Genomic DNA, 22067 nt, shown 5'->3' on the forward strand with positions numbered 1-22067 from the left:
ATATATCTCCTAAAAATAAAAGAAATAGTAAATCAAATATGTTTTGCATTTGGTGAATATTTGGTTTCCTGAATGCAGGGAACATCAAAATGGGATCTTTCATTTGAAAAAGTAGATTATCCTCTTTCAAATGAAGGGTCACTTAATTTTATAGGTGGTAATGGAGTGGAGCTAGGGGATCAGTTAGAGTCTTATTCACTAACAATATATATCTCATTGTATAACAATTATACTCATTGTGTAACAATTATATGAGGCATTTCATAAGGGGTGTGTGTGTTTTTATGTAAAAGATAGGATTATTTATATTTGGTAATTTTTATTAATTTTTAAAGGTATTCTTTTTTTATTTTATGTAATTGTAGTTAATTGGAGTTAATTTGGGGGGTGTTAGGTTAAGGGGCTTAGTGATTAGATTAATATTTTGGGTTGTGGGGGATGGTGGTTTAGGGGTTAATAGGTTAATTAGGTAGACTGCGTTGTGGGCGGTTGGGGTTAATAGTTTTAATAGGTAGTTTCTGTTGTGAGGGGATGGTGGTTTAGGGGTTAATAGTGTTGATAGGTACTTTGCCTTGGGGGATGGTGGATTAGGGGTTAATAGTTTAAATAGGTAGATTGCGTTGTGGGGGGATGGCAGTTTAGAGGTTAATACATTTTATGATTAGCTGCGATGTGGGAGGATGGCGGCTATAGGGGTTTTGATGTGTCAGGTTTATTTTTTGTAAGCGGGTTAGACTTTTACGCGCATATAAACTTATTTTATTTTTTCTTAGACGTCGGCAGTTCATATACTGCCGTAAGTCACTTGTGACTCCAGAAATGTCTATTTCCGCACATTTCTGAACCTCGCCCGATTATACGACTTACAGCAGTATATGATCTGCCGACACTGTATATGTGATCCACCCGATATGCAAGGTGAACTTACGGGCGACATGGTTTTCAGTAGTTGCGCTGAAACCTACGCCGTATATGTAATCTCGCCCCTAGTGCTTAAAAGTTGAAAGTGAACGCAATCGCGATTTACGCTAGAATGATTACCGCATCCTCAGAGCTCTGGTTAACTGTTTCACAAAACAAAAAAGCGTCACTTGTCTAAATATATATATATATATATATATATTTATATGTGTGTACATATGTATTTATATAGACATATATATGTATATATATATATATATATATATATATATATATAGTCTTTATCCAATAAGGGACTGCACTCGCTGGGTTTAGTTCAAAGAACCTTTTACATCTTTATTGTGGTAACGTTGCGGGGTTCACAGACCCCTTCCTCAGGCCAGACAACAGTGCAAGTGAACAAAGTGTGCAATATATAGCACTAGCCCCACCCATCACAAAAATCAGAATTGCGCCAAAAACACAATCACCATGGTGACACATAAACAAGGCCTAATGACCATACCACCAGAAACAAAAAAAACAAAAAATAAATAAAACTGCATATGTAAACATCTTGCATTACCTCATAACTAGACAATAATATAAACATATAACCAGATCGGCCAATACAAGAGGCCGCACCCGAGGCGGGGGAACTACTGTGGCAAGAAGACCACCCCTACCACCCAGGTAGAGAAACGGGACATTGTCATCAACATTAGTGACAGGACACTGACGGATGATGAGAATAGCCTTCTCAACAAAGGCCTTACTTTCATTCCTACTTTTAAACACAATGACTTTGATACCTACCTGGATATACAAAAATTCCAGAGGAACCTAAAACTGAAGGAACATTTTAAGGATCTAAATGAGAACACAGAGCACAAGATGTTTAAAGTCAAAAGAAAATTTGAACCTAATACATGTGGAACTAGCATCAAAACTTTTACAAGGCTAATTACCAATGATTCAGGACAATGTAACAGTTAACATCATCGACCAAACTTAAGCAAGACAGAGAGATTGGCAATAAAGACACTTTATACGCAATACCGGACAGAAATACTGAGGCAACTGAACGATGGACTTATATACAAAAAACTCACCTGGAACCCTACTGAAGAATTCAAAAGGGAGATTGATACAACACTGGTGGAAGCACTACAACTCAAGTGGATTGATCAGGACGAATTTGATTTTCTCCGCACTACACACCCTATTCACCCGATACTCTATACCCTGCCAAAAATTCACAAGGACCAACTGAATCCACCTGGTTGACCGATAGTCTCCGCAAGGGGCTCTTTGCTACAACCATTGGCTCAATATGTTGATGCATTTCTACAACCTATTATTAGATCCATGGACTCCTACATTAAGGACTCAGGTGAGCTCATCAGGATACTAAACACTGTGGAAGGTATCACCCAGGACGATATCCTTGTAACTATGGATGTGAGGAGTCTCTACACGGTGATCCCTCATGCCGGTGGAATAAGTGCAATTGCAGCAGCGTTGGACCAGTACCCATACGTAGGACCACCCACATCCTTCATCCTGAATATCCTTGAAAAATGTCTGAAATTGAACTATTTCCGCTTTGAGAATACTTTCTACCAGCAACTGACAGGGACTGCCATGGGATCGAATATGGCACCGTCGTATGCAAACCTATATATGCAGCAATTTGAAAGGGACATCATGGATGTCTACAATCATGGAATGATAAGACATTATAGGAGATATATTGATGATGTCTTCTTTGTGTGGCATGGACCAATGGGACTCCTCACTGAATGGGTAACACAACTCAATGCATTACCGGACCCAATCAAGTTTGAGCTAAAACATGATCCTGACAGGATCGATTTCCTTGATCTAAGGATTTACAAGAAACTTGATAGGTTATTCACAACTCTTTACTCTAAACCCACCGACAGAAACTCATTGCTGGAAGCTACGAGCAATCACCCCCCACATACTCGGAAGGCAATAGTCAAATCCCAGATGATACGGGTTGTAAGGAACAACACGGAGACCACAAACAGAGAACTGCAATTAGACCTGATGGCTGACAAATTCCGACAAAGGGGATATAAAGATGACCTTATTAAGCAGGTGAGAGATGAAATTGCATCGGACAGGGCACAAGACACTCAAGCAACTAACAAGAAAGTGACCCCAAGGATGGTTTTCACAACTACATTTGACAGAGGAAAGAAAGTGTTGGCTGACTCCATTCGTAACAGGTGGGAAATTCTGGGCACAGACCGAACACTCCCCTTTGGACATATGGATCCACCAATCATGGGGTACAGGCGAGGCAGAAGTCTGAGGCATCTACTTATGCAAACGGATCCACAACAGAGCTATACCAAGAAATGGCTCAAAACTAACAAAATGGGCTGTTACAGATGCAAGGGCTGCACAACTTGCAGCGGTATGATCCCATGCAAAGTATTCAGACAACCCCACACCAACCAGATATTCACTATAAAGCACTTCATCGCCTGCACAACGAGCCATGTTGTATACCTCCTGAGCTGCTGTTGTGGACGTTTCTATGTTGGCAAAACAACTGATAACGCACGCTTAAGAATGGCAAACCACCGCTCCGCTATACGAACTGCTATCGACAAAGGGACCTCGGACCAACTGGTGGCAAGACATTTCTTGCAAGCAGGACATAAGGTAACAGATTTACGCTTCATTTTAATTGACCACGTCCCCCCCCTCAGACGTGGGGGTGATCATGGCAGGGCACTCCTGCAGATGTAGGCCAGATGGATACATAGACTGGATACCATCCACCCCAGAGGACTAAATATGTCTAATGAATGGCACTGTTTCCTCTGAATCCTTGACTTGTGACTGTAATATATGTCTATGTGTACAACAAGGAATCCTTACTAACTTACGTGGATTATGTTCTACACACATATATATGCCTGCTCTTTCTCTATGTTATGATGCAACTTTACCACTCATTTGGTACAGTGACCCATATGGGCTGTGACCTGATCATTCTGGTATTTTCCGCTCAGTAGGTATACCTGTCCATAATTTGCCCTCCTTTGACTGTGGCTTTTTGGCTCATCTTTTTTACCTATCTTAATTGCCATGTGTATACAGGGGGTTAATGATATCCCTATTGAGATCCCGCTGTACGAGTGATCTTCTCGGGCACAAGTATTTATTATCTATGTTACGTCTGTTATGCTATGTAGGGTTACTAGACCATTCAACTGCTGTATATTCCATACCAGACATATACTAGGCTGCCTATCCAAATACGGTTACCTCTACAACAGCAACTATGTTAATACTATCTAACACTGTACATGATTACACTCTAGCGGCACCTGTGTAGATATATGACCCTGTGTGTCAGTACTTAACTATCCTCTTTTTTGAATTGTCTGCTGAGGCTTGTCTAAAATTGCTTTATTTGACACAATATGCCATCTGCTTAAAGATGTAATATTCTTAGTTTTTATTGTTCATTTGTTTATTGGTTAGTCAATATTTTCTCTATCTTAGTCATCTCTGCCTACCGATATATATTCCCTTAATAACAAACACAGCGGCATTCCAGATATAACATTTGTTTACATTAGGTGCTCAGGCTCACATGTAGATGTAAACGTTACACTATGCTGGATCCCATTTTATCTATACTGTGTTACTTGGATGACCTTTTTATGCTAGTAATGGACTTTTCCCTTATGTGTGATATCGTAGAGGCTCTGATGGGACACCTATACATGCATTTCTGCATAATACTCATTCTGTAAACCATCTTGTCACTCCGTGACTTAGCAACGCCCACTGGGTGACTGACAGGCTATGCTAATTAGCCATGCGGCCGTGATGCAAGCTTACTCACGCTGTGCTGGGCTGATCCGCGCCCGTCTACTGGACTTTGCTAACACAACGGACATGACTCTCACATAAATCAGGTAATACACGTATACCATATCTTGCATCCTTATCCACGCTCCATGATATTAGGGATCGTTACACTGGCCGGGCACTATTTAGTGAATTTTAAGGTTGGGAACCACAGGCTTGTTTCTGATATACGGGTTTGGTAGTGTTACATTGTTGTGAGCGCTCATGGGGCTTTGACATATTAGACATTTGTGACAAATGGAATTTCTCGATATACCACACATAGCTCAACACTCACACAGGATTCATCTGGGCCTATTTTCAGTTTAGTGTGGGGGACACTGGTCCCGCAACAGCAGATTCTTTATGAACATTTTAGTGATTTATTTTCATCTCATTATGTTTAAATTTTAATGTTGATTACAATGCTAATATGTTTTATGGCTTTTGCAAACATATCCTAACTATATATTCCAGCAACTGGAAACAGGGATGACACTATAAATGAAGTTTATAAATAGATTCCCTTTCTGTATGCTGTTTACTTTGATCTGTGTGTTATCAATCAATGCTTGTTAAATTATAATTTAACCTACTGATACTAAGCCACTATTTATTTATAGTTATATTTTTGTAACTCCACATATTTGCAACTCCTTATATGTATATATTATTGTTTAGTTATGAGGTAATGCAAGATGTTTACATATGCAGTTTTATTTATTTTTTGTTTTTTTGTTTCTGGTGGTATGGTCATTAGGCCTTGTTTATGTGTCACCATGGTGATTGTGTTTTTGGCGCAATTCTGATTTTTGTGATGGGTGGGGCTAGTGCTATATATTGCACACTTTGTTAACTTGCACTGTTGTCTGGTCTGAGGAAGGGGTCTGTGAACCCCGAAACGTTACCACAATAAAGATGTAAAAGGTTCTTTGAACTAAACCCAGCGATTGCAGTCCCTTATTGGATAAAGACTGTGTACCTGATTGACTTTGCACCCTGGTCGATGACCCTACAGCATTGGGAGTGCAGACACACACGGAGGATATATATATATATATATACACATACATACATACAGTTGTGCTCATAAGTTTACATACCCTGGCAGAATTTATGATTTCTTGGCCATTTTTCAGAGAATATGAAAGATAACACAAAAACTTTTCTTTCACTCATGGTTAGTGTTTGGCTGAAGCCATTTATTATAAATCAACTGTGTTTACTCTTTTTAAATCATAATGACAACAGAAACTACCCAAATTACCATGATCAAAAGTTTACATACCCTGGTGATTTTGGCCTGATAACATGCACACAAGTTGACATAAAGGGGTTTGAATGGCTATTAAAGGTAACAATCCTCACCTGTGATCTGTTTGCTTGTAATTAGTGTGTGTATAAAAGGTCAATGAGTTTCTGGACTCCTGACAGACCCTTGCATCTTTCATCCAGTGCTGCACTGACGATTCTGGATTCTGAGTCATGGGGAAAGCAAAAGAATTGTCAAATGATCTGCGGGAAAAGGTAGTTGAACTGTATAAAACAGGAAAGGGATATAAAAAGATATCCAAGGAACTGAGAATGCAAATCAGCAGTGTTAAAACTCTAATCAAGAAGTAGAAAATGAGGGGTTCTGTTGAAACCAAACCACTGTCAGGTAGACTAACTAAAATTTCAGCCACAACTGCCAGGAAAATTGTTCGGGGTGCAAAGAAAAACCCACAAATAACTTCAGGTGAAATACAGGACTCTCTGAAAACATGTGGTGTGGCTGTTTCAAGATGTACAATAAGGAGGCACTTGAAGAAAGATGGGCTGCATGGTCGAGTCGTCAGAAGAAAGCCATTACTACACAAATGCAACAAAGTATCCCGCTTACAATATGCCAAACATCACAGAGACAAGCCTCAAACCTTCTGGTACAAAGTCATTTGGAGTGATGAGACAAAAATTTAGCTTTTTGGCCACAACCATAAACGCTACATTTGGAGAGGAGTCAACAAGGCCTATGATGAAAGGTACACCATTCCTACTGTGAAACACGGAGGTGGATCGCTGATGTTTTGGGGATGTGTGAGCTACAAAGGCACAGGAAATTGATGGCAAGATGAATGCTGTATGTTATCAAAAAATACTGGGAGAAAATTTGCATTCATCAGCCCGGAAGCTGCACATGGGACGTACTTGGACATTCCAACATGACAATGATGCTAAACACAACCTGTCATAGGTTACAGCAGAATAAAATGAAGGTTCTGGAGTGGCCATCTCAGTCTCCTGACCTCAATATCATTGAGCCACTCTGGGGAGATCTCAAACGTGCAGTTCATGCAAGACAGCCCAAGAATTTACAGGAACTGGAGGCTTTTTGCCGGGAAGAATGGGCAGCTTTACCATTTGAGAAGAAAAAGAGCCCCATCCACAAATACTACAAAAGACTTCAAGCTGTCATTGATGTTAAAGGGGGCAATACACAGTATTAAGAACTGGGGTATGTAAACTTGTTATCAGGGTCATTTGGGTAGTTTCTGTTGTCATTATGATTTAAAAAGCGTAAACATAGTTGATTGATAATAAATAGCTTCAGCTAAACACTAACCATGAGTGAAAGAAAAGCTTTTGTGTTATCTTTCATATTCTCTGAAAAATTGCCAAGAAATCATAAATTCTGCCAGGGTATGTAAACTTATGAGCACAACTTGTCTATATATATATATATATATATTCAAAAGGGTACCAGACAAACGGTTGATGTAAATACAAAAACCTTATAATAATCGACTAATAATAGTATAGTCGTAAATGGTGCAGACCATATAAGAAATATTTTTACAGCAAACTATAAGAAAAGAAATAGGACATACAATTCAATGAACTATATAGGAGATAGGGAATCAAGCACTCTTTTATAAATGAATCAAAAGATTTAATATCTTAATAATGGAGTTACATCTCTAATCCATATATCACCAATAGTCAAGACATAATATATGTATACCAGCACATGACATAAAATTATTTAACCCTGAAGGTGTGCACACCTAGTACAAATAGCACAAAATATGCTAATGGTTTATAAATATTTCAAACACACTATACCCTAGCTGCACATGCTATCCTATATTAGTGAGGGATAGTGTCAGACAGGTAACATATGAGGTCTGAATGTGATGGAATATTGATCATGAACAGCTAGCACACAGTGGTCAGCTAGCACACAGTAGCAAATATTATAGGCAGTCCCATGCAATAAGCACAATGTTTAAGCGTTATGATACTGGACAGCTAGCACACAGTGATCAGCTAGCTCACATTGAAAAAATGTTATTAGCAATCCCATGCAAAGAGCACAAAAATTTCAGCATTATGCATATGACAATATGAATCATTTAGAGAGACCTCAAAACATACTACACCCTACTGCACTCGGTACCCAAGAAATTACAAGGGATAATTACCGGACAGAAACAATCTTGGGATCTAAGTATGATGAGGTGCCTTATATATATGGCATACATATGATCCTATCATAGCAATAGTAAAACAGCAGTTACGTGCAGATATTTTCAGACATATGCATGTCAGCAAGGAAAAAGTTGTAACAGTTCACATGTAGCATATCCAACACAGAGCAATCAAGGTCAAACCAGGCTGACCCTCCACCAATAGCGGTTATTGCAAAGTTAAGTTATTTTCCAGATTATAGCAAATGTAGTTGTTGTTACACTTATCTTAGTTTGCTGTAAAAAATATATATATATATGTACATAAAAGAGCACTCACTGGGCTTGAAAAAAGGTGCAGCAAGTGCCTTTTACTCAGTGATGTTTTGGGGAATACACCCCTTTATCAAACCAACTGATGAAGTGGTGTATTCCCCGAAACGTCACTGAATAAGAGGCCCTTGCTGCACCTTTTTTCAAGCCCAGTGACTGCTGTCTTTTATGTACTTATACTTATCCTATTCAGCACACTGGCAATTGAACTTAGTTTGTGAGAGTGCACCTACTCCTACTAATATATATATATATATATATATATATATACACACAAGTTATACAAGCTACCAGATCCACTGCAAAACCACCGATAATACCTCAGACTGCCAAAGGCACAGACGTCCACACTGTAGAAGTAGTAGATACAAAAAAACAAAAAAGAGGAGGTAAATATTGTCTACAATCTAAGTAGTAGACCCCTCAGTAATGATGAATTATCCTTACTTAATAAGGGGTTATCCTTCATACCTACACCTAAGGAAAATGCTTTTGATACAATGATTGACATACACAAGTTTCAACACCAGTTAAAGTTAAAAGATCACTTTAAAAACTCCACCAGTGTAATTCAAACACCATTTAAGAAAGCTTCTACCTTTGAGCTGAGTACTACCAATGCATCAATCAAACAGTTTAGACGTATGCTTTGTCAGGACTATAACACCGTACAGGACACTAAGGTTTACTCTAATTTGACTAACGCAGAGAATACTGCTCTGATTGACCTGACTGTTGACAATAGCATCATCATCTGCCCTGCGGACAAGGGTGGTGCTATTGTCATTCAGAATTATGCTGATTATAGAGAGGAGGCGCTTAGACAAATATCAGATGAGAGAACATATACTAAACTTAGAGGTAATCCCACAATGACATTTAAGAAACAAATCGATCAATACCTACAAAGAGGGTTTGAGATGGGTATTTTAACTGAAGATGACTTGAATTTCCTAATATGTGATACACCTAAAATCCCGGTCCTTTATTTATTACCTAAAATACACAAGAGCATGACAAGGCCACCAGGTAGGCCGATTGTGTCGGCAAGGGAGTCCTTATTATCTAATATGGCCAGATATATAGATCACTTTCTACAACCTGTGGTGAAGAGTGCCCCCTCATACCTTAAGGACTCTGCTAGTTTGTTGGGAGTTTTAGGTACATTTTCTGATTTACATCAAGATGATATCCTTGTGACCATGGATGTCGACAGTCTCTACACTTCCATTCCTCATGAGGGTGGTGTGGGGGCTGTCAGACGGATAGTATCTGAGAGTGCTGTATATGTAGGCCCTCCCATTGAGTTTCTATGTGAACTGCTACAACTTTGCCTTGAAAAAAATTATTTCAAATTTGAAAAGGAATACTACTTACAGGTATCTGGCACGGCTATGGTGTAATGATTTGTGTAATACACAGGATCAAAAATAAACAGATATTGTGTAGCTGTAAATAGAGACACCAAATGATATGAGTCTGTAACACTTGGGTCAAGTACTGATACAGCAGTTGCTGCAATAGAACGTTTCCAGCAGATGGATAAATATATATATATATATATATGTTGATGCAAATATATATACAGGTATACCTCACTTTACAGCGCTTCACTTTACAGCGATTCGCTAATACAGCGCGTTGTGGAGCTGAAGTTCAACCTCCAAGGATTTTGAAACAGTGCTGTAATCTTTGTGCGATTGCGAGAAAAGTGACTGGCACCATTTTGTTATAAGCAGTTCACTCTGTTTACAGCATTACAGTGCAATCTGTGTCTCAGTTTTGTAGTCTGGCAAATTTTACTACAGTAATTGTCACTATTTTACAGGTACAGTTTTTATTGAATATTAATTGAATACTGTGCTGTGCGAGTGTTAAACTAAACATAGCACTATTGCACCCCAAATATATGTAAGTTCAAACATGTTTTCAAGTTTTTAAACACACTGGCAAGTATAAAAAAAAAACTAAAACCGCCTTGTTTTACTTTAAGGCGGTTTTCACTTTACAGCGGGGCTCCGGTCCCTAACCCGCTGTATGAGCGGGGTATACCTGTATACAAGTTAACTAACAAGATAAATAGTTAGTTGGCTGTTAACTCAAACATATGTAACACACAAATTAAGTAGTGGTCCAAGCAGGTAAAGCAAGTGTCGTCAGAGTATCAATGCAAACAGGCAGTTGTATGGAGGTATATAGCAGCTCTGAATATAGTTAATAGTAGCACAGTCATAACACAGTCAATATTCAGAAATGCAGGGGTTAAGACTCCAGTAAGTAAAGCAGGGTTATAGCGGTAAGGCAACACAGTCAATGAATGGGAAGCAAAGGATAGGACTCCACAATGTATATAACGAATATACAAGTTTTATATCACAGGTAGAATACTTGCGTGTCCTGGAGACTCGAGATGGAAGTTCGGTAAGAGTTATGAGAGGTTTCCCGGGAGAGAGTATCCGTGCAGTAGTTGTCCAGCGGGGTTTAGCACAGCGTGCAAGTAACTTGGTGCGTCTGGATGTAGGTGGATGGATGTGATCAGCAAGTAGATCCGGTAACCCGGAAACGGAGTCAGCTTGGTAGAACGGAATAGCAGTGACAGGTGAGATCCGCAGATGATATTTACAGCTATTACCAGAATATACAGTTGGATATCGAGTGAATGTCCAAAAGCTATAGACACTGATGATATGCTTAAAGATAAGCAAAGGTTACGAATAATGTTCAAACAGGTATCAGCATTCAGAGTAGAATTGACTTGACAAGAAGTTAAATTTAGAGCAACCAGTAGGATGCTCTGTTAAATAAAATAATCAAGCAATTAACCAAAAGGGAAGTGAGGTTATATAGGGTAAATGGGCGGAGACTAGTTACAGGAACATTACATATGGGCTCTAATATGGCCCCTAGCTATGCAAACATTTATATGGCTTGGTATGAGCAGTTCATATTGAGACCTTGGGACAATGGCCACATAAGATATTACACTAGATACATAGATGATGTCTTTCTGATATGGAAGGGTACCGTCACTGAATTGACTGAGTGGGTTAATGCCCTTAATGAAACTATAAGTCCAATTTATTTTAAGATGGAGTTTGATACAGATATTATACACTTCTTGGATTTGAATATTTATAAAGTAATAGAGTATAATATCTGTAGGTTTGGTACTTCATTATACAGTAAAGAGACAGATCGTAATTCATTACTTTGTGCCACTAGTTTCCACCCTTATTACCAAAAGAAAAGTATAATCACCTCTCAACTCACTCGGGTGATACGTAACAACAGTGAACATTCTACTATGCTATTGCAGCTCGAGGAGATGGCCATGAAATTGATGGCACGAGGGTATAATACACAGTTGGCTCTGGACATCAAAGAGAACCTATTAAGACAACCTATGTGTCAACCACGGCAACCACAGGATAAGAGGATGGACCAACAAACATCAGTTAACTTTATAACTACCTATGGAGTATCACATCAGAGGCTATCAAACTCAATACGTAGAAATTGGAGACTGGTTGAATCTGATTCATCCCTACCATTTGAGAATGTAAGGACACCAAGGATGGTTTACCGTAGAGCACAGAATTTGAGGGACATACTGGTAAAAACAGATCCAGGGATTTGCTACCAGAAGGACACATGGTTACAGTCCTCAAAGAAGGGATGTTTCCTGTGTGGGAGCTGCATCACATGCAGTGGTATGTTGAAGGGTGTGACCTTTCAGCATCCTCACACCAATAAAAGGTATATTATTAGTCACAGACTCACCTGCACCAGTGACCAAGTAGTATATATTCTAATGTGTCCCTGTGCCCTGGTATATGTCGGTAAGACGGTGACTTCTTTTAAGGAACGTATGCAAAATCACCATTCAGCTATTCGCAAGGCGTTGAAAGATGGAGAATCTGATCAGCCAGTCGCAAGACATCGCTTACAGATGAAGCATAGCGTATCTAGTATACGCACTATGATCATAGATCATATTCCACCTCTGACAAGAGGGGGAAATAGGAGCAATTTATTACTACGTTGAGAGTAAAGATGGATATACGATCTGGACACAGTAATACCAAGAGGTTTGAATACACGTATGGATTACAGCCCTTTCTATGGCAATTGATTCACACCAGCTGGATTGTACATGATTGGTCGATCTAGTAGAATCTCACTGGTTTCTACCATTCTCCAATTGGCATTGGATGGGTAATATATAAGGGTAGTGACTAACTTTAGTGATTTAACTTAGGAGGTATACTGTGTATATACTGAAAGCTGAAAATGATAATCGAGCATATGTAGATATTTAGTCCTGTAATGGATATGTCTACTATTTTTCTGGCACATATTGTGGTTTAAGCCTGATCTTTGGGGTTTCGCTATTTTGATAGAGGATATACAGCAGAATATACTATGTTAGAATGTATATAGCATACGATGTTGGAAGATATATAACTTTATAGGCATACTGTACAATATGGTCAGTAAGGCCACTAAGGCCTAGATTTAGAGTTCGGCGGTAGCCGTCAAAACCAGCGTTAGAGGCTCCTAACGCTGGTTTTGGGCGCCCGCTGGTATTTGGAGTCAGTGATTAAAGGGTCTAACGCTCACTTTTCAGCCGCGACTTTTCCATACCGCAGATCCCCCTACGCCATTTGCGTAGCCTATCTTTTCAATGGGATCTTTCTAACGCTGGTATTTAGAGTCGTTTCTGCAGTGAGCGTTAGAGCTCTAACGACAAGATTCCAGCCGCCTGAAAATAGCAGGAGTTAAGAGCTTTCTGGCTAACGCCGGTTTATAAAGCTCTTAACTACTGTACCCTAAAGTACACTAACACCCATAAACTACCTATGTACCCCTAAACCGAGGTCCCCCCACATCGCCGCCACTCGATTAAAATTTTTAACCCCTAATCTGCCGACCGCCACCTACGTTATACTTATGTACCCCTAATCTGCTGCCCCTAACACCGCCGACCCCTGTATTATATCTATTAACCCCTAACTTGCCCCCCACAACGTCGCCGCAAGCTACTTAAAATAATTAACCCCTAATCTTCCGACCGCAAATCGCCGCCACCTACGTTATCCCTATGTACCCCTAATCTGCTACCCCTAACATCGCCGACCCCTATGTTATATTTATTAACCCCTAATCTGCCCCCCACAACGTCGCCGACACCTACCTACACTTATTAACCCCTAATCTGCCGAGCGGACCTGAGCGCTACTATAATAAAGTTATTAACCCCTAATCCGCCTCACTAACCCTATCATAAATAGTATTAACCCCTAATCTGCCCTCCCTAACATCGCCGACACCTACCTTCAATTATTAACCCCTAATCTGCCGACCGGAGCTCACCGCTATTCTAATAAATGTATTAACCCCTAAAGCTAAGTCTAACCCTAACACTAACACCCCCCTAAGTTAAATATAATTTTTATCTAACGAAATAAATTAACTCTTATTAAATAAATAATTCCTATTTAAAGCTAAATACTTACCTGTAAAATACATCCTAATATAGCTACAATATAAATTATAATTATATTATAGCTATTTTAGGATTAATATTTATTTTACAGGCAACTTTGTAATTATTTTAACCAGGTACAATAGCTATTAAATAGTTAAGAACTATTTAATAGTTACCTAGTTAAAATAATTACAAATTTACCTGTAAAATAAATCCTAACCTAAGATATAATTAAACCTAACACTACCCTATCAATAAAATAATTAAATAAACTACCTACAATTACCTACAATTAACCTAACACTACACTATCAATAAATTAATTAAACACAATTGCTACAAATAAATAACATTAAATAAACTATCTAAAGTACAAAAAATAAAAAAGAACTAAGTTACAGAAAATAATAAAATATTTACAAACATAAGAAAAATATTACAACAATTTTAAACTAATTACACCTACTCTAAGCCCCCTAATAAAATAACAAAGCCCCCCAAAATAAAAAATTCCCTACCCTATTCTAAAATACAAATATTACAAGCTCTTTTACCTTACCAGCCCTGAACAGGGCCCTTTGCGGGGCATGCCCCAAGAATTTCAGCTCTTTTGCCTGTAAAAAAAAACATACTATACCCCCCCCCCAACATTACAACCCACCACCCACATACCCCTAATCTAACCCAAACCCCCCTTAAATAAACCTAACACTACCCCCCTGATGATCTTCCTACCTTGTCTTCACCATGCCAGGTTCACCGATCCGTCCTGGCTCCAAGATCTTCATTCAACCCAAGCGGGGGCTAGACATCCACTGAAGAAGTCCAGAAGAGGGTCCAAAGTCTTCCTCCTATCCGGCAAGAAGAGGACATCCGGACCGGCAAACATCTTCTCCAAGCGGCATCTTCTATCTTCTTCCATCCGATGACGACCGGCTCCATCTTGAAGACCTCCAGCGCGGATCCATCCTCTTCTTCCGACGACTAGACGACGAATGACGGTTCCTTTAAGGGACGTCATCCAAGATGGCGTCCCTCGAATTCCGATTGGCTGATAGGATTCTATCAGCCAATCGGAATTAAGGTAGGAATTTTCTGATTGGCTGATGGAATCAGCCAATCAGAATATAGTTCAATCCGATTGGCTGATCCAATCAGCCAATCAGATTGAGCTCGCATTCTATTGGCTGTTCCGATCAGCCAATAGAATGCGAGCTCAATCTGATTGGCTGATTGGATCAGCCAATCGGATTGAACTATATTCTGATTGGCTGATTCCATCAGCCAATCAGAAAATTCCTACCTTAATTCCGATTGGCTGATAGAATCCTATCAGCCAATCGGAATTCGAGGGACGCCATCTTGGATGACGTCCCTTAAAGGAACCGTCATTCGTCGTCTAGTCGTCGGAAGAAGAGGATGGATCCGCGCTGGAGGTCTTCAAGATGGAGCCGGTCGTCATCGGATGGAAGAAGATAGAAGATGCCGCTTGGAGAAGATGTTTGCCGGTCCGGATGTCCTCTTCTTGCCGGATAGGAGGAAGACTTTGGACCCTCTTCTGGACTTCTTCAGTGGATGTCTAGCCCCCGCTTGGGTTGAATGAAGATCTTGGAGCCAGGACGGATCGGTGAACCTGGCATGGTGAAGACAAGGTAGGAAGATCATCAGGGGGGTAGTGTTAGGTTTATTTAAGGGGGGTTTGGGTTAGATTAGGGGTATGTGGGTGGTGGGTTGTAATGTTGGGGGGGGGGGTATAGTATGTTTTTTTTTACAGGCAAAAGAGCTGAAATTCTTGGGGCATGCCCCGCAAAGGGCCCTGTTCAGGGCTGGTAAGGTAAAAGAGCTTGTAATATTTGTATTTTAGAATAGGGTAGGGAATTTTTTATTTTGGGGGGCTTTGTTATTTTATTAGGGGGCTTAGAGTAGGTGTAATTAGTTTAAAATTGTTGTAATATTTTTCTTATGTTTGTAAATATTTTATTATTTTCTGTAACTTAGTTCTTTTTTATTTTTTGTACTTTAGATAGTTTATTTAATGTTATTTATTTGTAGCAATTGTGTTTAATTAATTTATTGATAGTGTAGTGTTAGGTTAATTGTAGGTAATTGTAGGTAGTTTATTTAATTATTTTATTGATAGGGTAGTGTTAGGTTTAATTATATCTTAGGTTAGGATTTATTTTACAGGTAAATTTGTAATTATTTTAACTAGGTAACTATTAAATAGTTCTTAACTATTTAATAGCTATTGTACCTGGTTAAAATAATTACAAAGTTGCCTGTAAAATAAATATTAATCCTAAAATAGCTATAATATAATTATAATTTATATTGTAGCTATATTAGGATGTATTTTACAGGTAAGTATTTAGCTTTAAATAGGAATTATTTATTTAATAAGAGTTAATTTATTTCGTTAGATAAAAATTATATTTAACTTAGGGGGGTGTTAGTGTTAGGGTTAGACTTAGCTTTAGGGGTTAATACATTTATTAGAATAGCGGTGAGCTCCGGTCGGCAGATTAGGGGTTAATAATTGAAGGTAGGTGTCGGCGATGTTAGGGAGGGCAGATTAGGGGTTAATACTATTTATGATAGGGTTAGTGAGGCGGATTAGGGGTTAATAACTTTATTATAGTAGCGCTCAGGTCCGCTCGGCAGATTAGGGGTTAATAAGTGTAGGTAGGTGTCGGCGACGTTGTGGGGGGCAGATTAGGGGTTAATAAATATAACATAGGGGTCGGCGATGTTAGGGCAGCAGATTAGGGGTACATAGGGATAACGTAGGTGGCGGCGGTTTACGGAGCGGCAGATTAGGGGTTAAAAGTGTAATGCAGGGGTCAGCGATAGCGGGGGCGGCAGATTAGGGGTTAATAAGTGTAAGGTTAGGGGTGTTTAGACTCGGGGTACATGTTAGGGTGTTAGGTGCAGACTTAGGAGGTGTTTCCCCATAGGAAACAATGGGGCTGCGTTAGGAGCTGAACGCTGCTTTTTTGCAGGTGTTAGGTTTTTTTTCAGCTCAAACAGCCCCATTGTTTCCTATGGGAGAATCGTGCACGAGCACGTTTTTGATGCCGGCCGCGTCCGTAAGCAACTCTGGTATCGAGAGTTGCATTTGCGGTAAAAATGCTCTACGCTCCTTTTTTGGAGCCTAACGCAGCATTTGTTTGAACTCTCGATACCAGAGTTAAATTTATGGTGCGGCCAGAAAAAAGCCCGCGGAGCGTTAACAGCCCTTTTACCGCCGAACTCTAAATCTAGGCCTAAGTGTCTATTTGATAATAATGTTGTAACTAAATTGTTGCTGAAAATTTGTATATTACATGTACAGCCATATTCATTGGCTATTAACAGTGTTTATGTAGCATATTGCTATGGTAACCGCTTCGTCATTGGCTCTCGCCTTCCTTCTGGTACATCACATTTGTGTCAGTGCCATTGGGGTAGATGTAGCCGATGATGATGCGCGCACATTAGCACATGTCCAGGAGGTATGGTGTCTGTGTAGTTTGAAGCGTTTCCAAGGTAACCGGTCTCCATGCGGGTGCATGCGCGAGAGGCGTCATGTGATGACGTCACATGCATGACACGTTGGTGGAGTTCGCAGGTTTCCAATGGGCTTTTAAATTAAGCAGGCTGTTCAGAAAAACATAGGATTTTAGATTCACTGCGGTGGATCATTGGGACATTTGACAAAGGGATTGGAATAATCCTGAAACGTTATGCCAATTTTAATCTAAGTTAATAAAAGTTTATATTTTTATGTCCAGTGAGTGCTTATCTTTTTATATACTATATATATATATATATATATATATATATATATATATATATATATATGTATATATATATATGTATATATATATATATATGTGCATTGGAGCTCTTTGCAGTTAAGTAGATGAAAACATATTTAATAAAATGTTATACTGTGTATTTACTGTAAATATTTCACATTTCAATGTTCTGCACGTGTAGGAATATGTTTTATGTATTTAAAAATAGACTTTAATATATATATATATATATATATATCTGTATATACAGTATCTATACCTATATATAATCATAGGTATAGATATATATTCTGCCAAAATACCATCATATATATATATATAGAAAAATATGTATTTATGAATAAATAGAACATATTCTGCTATGTGAAGAACATTGGTATGTGAAATATTAATATTTTCAAGTTGGTTTAGCGCACTTTTTTGCTCCATTGATTTCTATGGGGGAATACTTAAACGGGATGACAATATTCAAAGCTCGGCTTTTTGGGCTCATTGGGTTAGCGCGCAAGCAAACATTTTTTTAATTAAAACTTATAATATGAACGGGATCGTTATATACTGATCCACTTGTAATCCGGCCCAAAGTCTTTTGCAAGTGACATGACCTCCCACCACATGAGGAATTCTAATGCTTAGTAAATGTGCATATTTATTTTTATTGTGCTGTTTCACATGCACACACTCATCTTTCACCGTGTTCTTGATCCATCAAGTACTGCTTTAATCTCACATTTTTTATAACTTTTGTAAACTTGCATACTGAAATCTCAGACAAGATGGAAAAAAGCAATACCATATTTATTTGCATCTCTCATTTATTCTGTAAATCCTTTGAAAACCAATATAATCTTAATAAAAAATAAATTGCATCTTATATTATTATTTTTTTTCCACAGCACTGAATGGAACATACGCAGCTTATCCAGACAGAAGAACAGTAGATTTGCTGAAAGATGCTGCCTCTTTGGAATGCAAAGGGAGACTTAATGATATTATATTTATTGAAGACTAAGTCACAGGCAGAAGCAAGTTGTGTGCAGAGACAGCCATATTCGTACTTCTAGTGTTTTATGAAACCATCAAATGGACTTCTTGTTGAAAAAAAAAGGGATTTATTTTCCTTGTACATTTTTTGCACTTTTCTTATTGAAGACTTGAAGAGTTTGTCTTGATAAAAGTTGAATTACATATGAAGGGTATTACCATAATATCTATGTTTCTCTTTTTATCAGCTTTTGAAAGAAACTTATTTTTTGTCCAATACATTAATATGCAGCCTTTTATATTATTATTATTGTTTTGGTTTCCGCTGCTGCATGCGATAGTATGCCCTTCATTGGTCTTGATCAGATGTTTCACAGTATTCTTTCCGGTTGATACCTTACAATAAATGTGCCCAATTCTAGGCTTCAGCTGCCTAACCCAGTGCCAGTATTAGTGAGATTTCTGCTTAAAACAGTTTTGATAGTGACTAATATCAAGGCACTTTTTGCTCATACAGAAGTGTCTTTAAGGGGGGATAAAAGTCAGTAGTGTGGTGAGACTAAAGCCCTAGCATACTAATTTAACATACTTGTAATACAAAGTGCATTTAAGAAAGGGCTTTTTTAGTGTAAGAGCAACACCTTTTGTATGCACCTGGTGCCTATCTTGTAGCCAAGCGAGGCACTGATTTGTGGATAGTTACAGTATACTTGTTAAGCTCTTGCACAAGAGCACATTTAAGGATTCTCTAAAAAGGAAATCTATGTAAAAAAAAAACACAGCCAAAGCAGACACTTTTTATTGCAAAGCCAGTTAAATAATATGCTGGAGCTGTGTGAACCCCAAAATAATATTCACTTTTATGTATCTGTAAATCATTAAATGATATTGACTCTTTGAGTACAAGCCCAGGCTAACTGTGAACTACTTGCTATCTTTATTTCTGGTAAAGCATCAATTGTCTGGCCCACGTATGTGCTACTGCATTTTCTTGTCAGAAGACTGCTAGATGAAATTTGGAATAATTAACACCTTTGTTAACAACACCTTTTAAATATGGACTCTCTTGCCTAAAACATAATATATAATTTTTTAACAGAGCACCTATAAGGCATATACAATTTCATATTGTTATAGTATTATTTAATATGAACTCTGCATGTATTTGAGGAATACATGTCTAATTTGACCAAATTATGTAAAGACCCTATCCTTTACTTTGAACAGTTTGAAACAGGATCTAAAAAAAAAGACATTGCAGAAGGTGAATGGAGAATTAAACCTATAAGGAGAGGTTAGCAAACTGGGTCTGTTTTCTCTAGAAAAAGGTGCTTGAGAGGTGACATGATTACTTTATATATTCGAGGCTCATATACAGAGATGGCATAAGCTCTGTTTATTCCAAGAAAAAGAAAATTGTTTGTGACAAGAGGTCACAATTTAAGGCTGGAGGAAAGGAGATTTAATCTCCGGCAACGTAAATGTTTTTTTTACTGTAAGAGCAATCAAATTGTGGAACTCATTACCTGAGGAGGTAGTAAATGCCAATACCTTACATACATTTAAAAATGATTTAGGTACATTTCTGTCTAGAAACAGAATTCAGGGATATGATTGCTTGTGTTAAATAGGTCATCTTTTTTAATGGGATTAATTTAAGATAAACTGGAGCTTTTTTGTAAGTATATTAAGATTTGTATAGGTTGAACTTGATGGACTTCTGTCTTTTTTCAACCTCATCTACTATGCTACTATGTTAGGATAACTGTACTTGCCTAAAAATACTGGAATTCCAAAATTTACATCATATAAAAAATATTAAATATTTGGTAAATGTACAATTTAACATATTCGGTTACCAAATATAATTGTGATTAGGATTAAGTGTTTAAGAGATGTCCACATTGTACCTTTACCTTCACTAATATTATATAAACAAGATTTCATACAATAAAAGAAGTACATATCTGGAATGTGGATGATCTATATCTATAAAAAATTCTGTTTACTTTTAGGCATTTTTATTTAATTAAATAGCATATTAAAGAGTTGCTAGGTTTAGTATTTGTGTATATTTAAATCATTTTAACTAGTGATTTGCATTGTAATATAACAAATTTGCACTCCATAGATAGCAAATATAAAATTGTATAGATTGCCTTAATTCACAGATGACACCATGTTTGTTTTTAAAGTTCTTTATGCAAAAATGCTACCACTCCAGCATAGGATAAAAACTGCTTTTATTCCAACCTTTTATTGTGACATTTTTCACACTTGTGTAACAAATCATAGAATCCAGATAACAATATTGGCTACACATAAACATTTGTAAATATTTGTCTCATTAGATTTAAGGAGCACGAACGTCAAAATTAAACTTGCCTGATTCAGACAAACATGCTGTTGTGCACAATATTTGTATATGCACACTCTCTGAGGCACTAGCTGCTACTGAGCTTTTGCACAATTTACAGTAAATACGTATATACATTTTGTGATTGGCTGTTGACTTTCACATGATGCAGGGGAAAGGAAAATTGAACAAACTTTGAAATTTGTCCAAAAAAAAACCTTCTGTTCATTTGAAATTCAGATGCAATTCTGCTATATTTAATGGTTCTTTAACTTGAAATTTTCGTTGAGGTTCCTTCTGAGACTGTGTTAAACTGGGAACAATAACAAATGGAAAAAAAAAAAACATCTACCTCAGAGTAACTTTAAAAAATATTTTAAGGTAGTATTGTATGAATGAAGGGAACTTTAAGGTAGATGTTTTTTTTTCTTTTTATATCATGTGCATTTGTTCTCAGTTCATCTCAGTGTGAGGCACAGGAGTGTTAAGTGTTAATCTAATGGCAGGAATACTTAGACCTGGCTGGTTATCAAAACATCTTAAAGGGACATTCCAGTCAAAACTTAAATGCACATTGATGAATTACACATTTGAATAGAAACATATTTGCAATATACATGTATTAGCAAAAATGTTTCTAGTAAAAGTTATCACTGTTTTAGTGTTAACATTTTTCTCTGCACGTGCATGTGAAGCTTAGCTAGATATTGTCACTGCACCCACATTTCAAATAATGTAGCTGCTCAGATCATCACTGGGGCTTGTATAATGTCAGCAATTAACAAATTGAGTCATTACCAGATGGTACAAGCACCTTAGGCTCTCTATGCAAGTGCTGTGTTTAAAATGCTGGTGCACGGTGCATA

The 22067-nt window shown here is 37.9% G+C and overlaps 1 protein-coding gene across 1 annotated transcript in view; it reads left to right on the forward strand.

Moving 5' to 3' along the window:
* The window catches only part of CHD5 (chromodomain helicase DNA binding protein 5), a 584561-nt gene extending 564051 nt beyond the window's left edge, over positions 1–20510 (forward strand). Inside the window, exon 42 of the mRNA XM_053690398.1 lies at positions 18758–20510. Within this exon, the coding sequence (XP_053546373.1) occupies positions 18758–18873 (116 nt within the window). The 3' untranslated portion in view covers positions 18874–20510. The remainder of the gene's footprint in view (positions 1–18757) is intronic.
* Positions 20511–22067: the final 1557 nt, after the last annotated feature.

Source organism: Bombina bombina, chromosome 8 (genome assembly GCF_027579735.1).
Source record: "Bombina bombina isolate aBomBom1 chromosome 8, aBomBom1.pri, whole genome shotgun sequence".
NCBI lineage: Eukaryota > Metazoa > Chordata > Amphibia > Anura > Bombinatoridae > Bombina > Bombina bombina.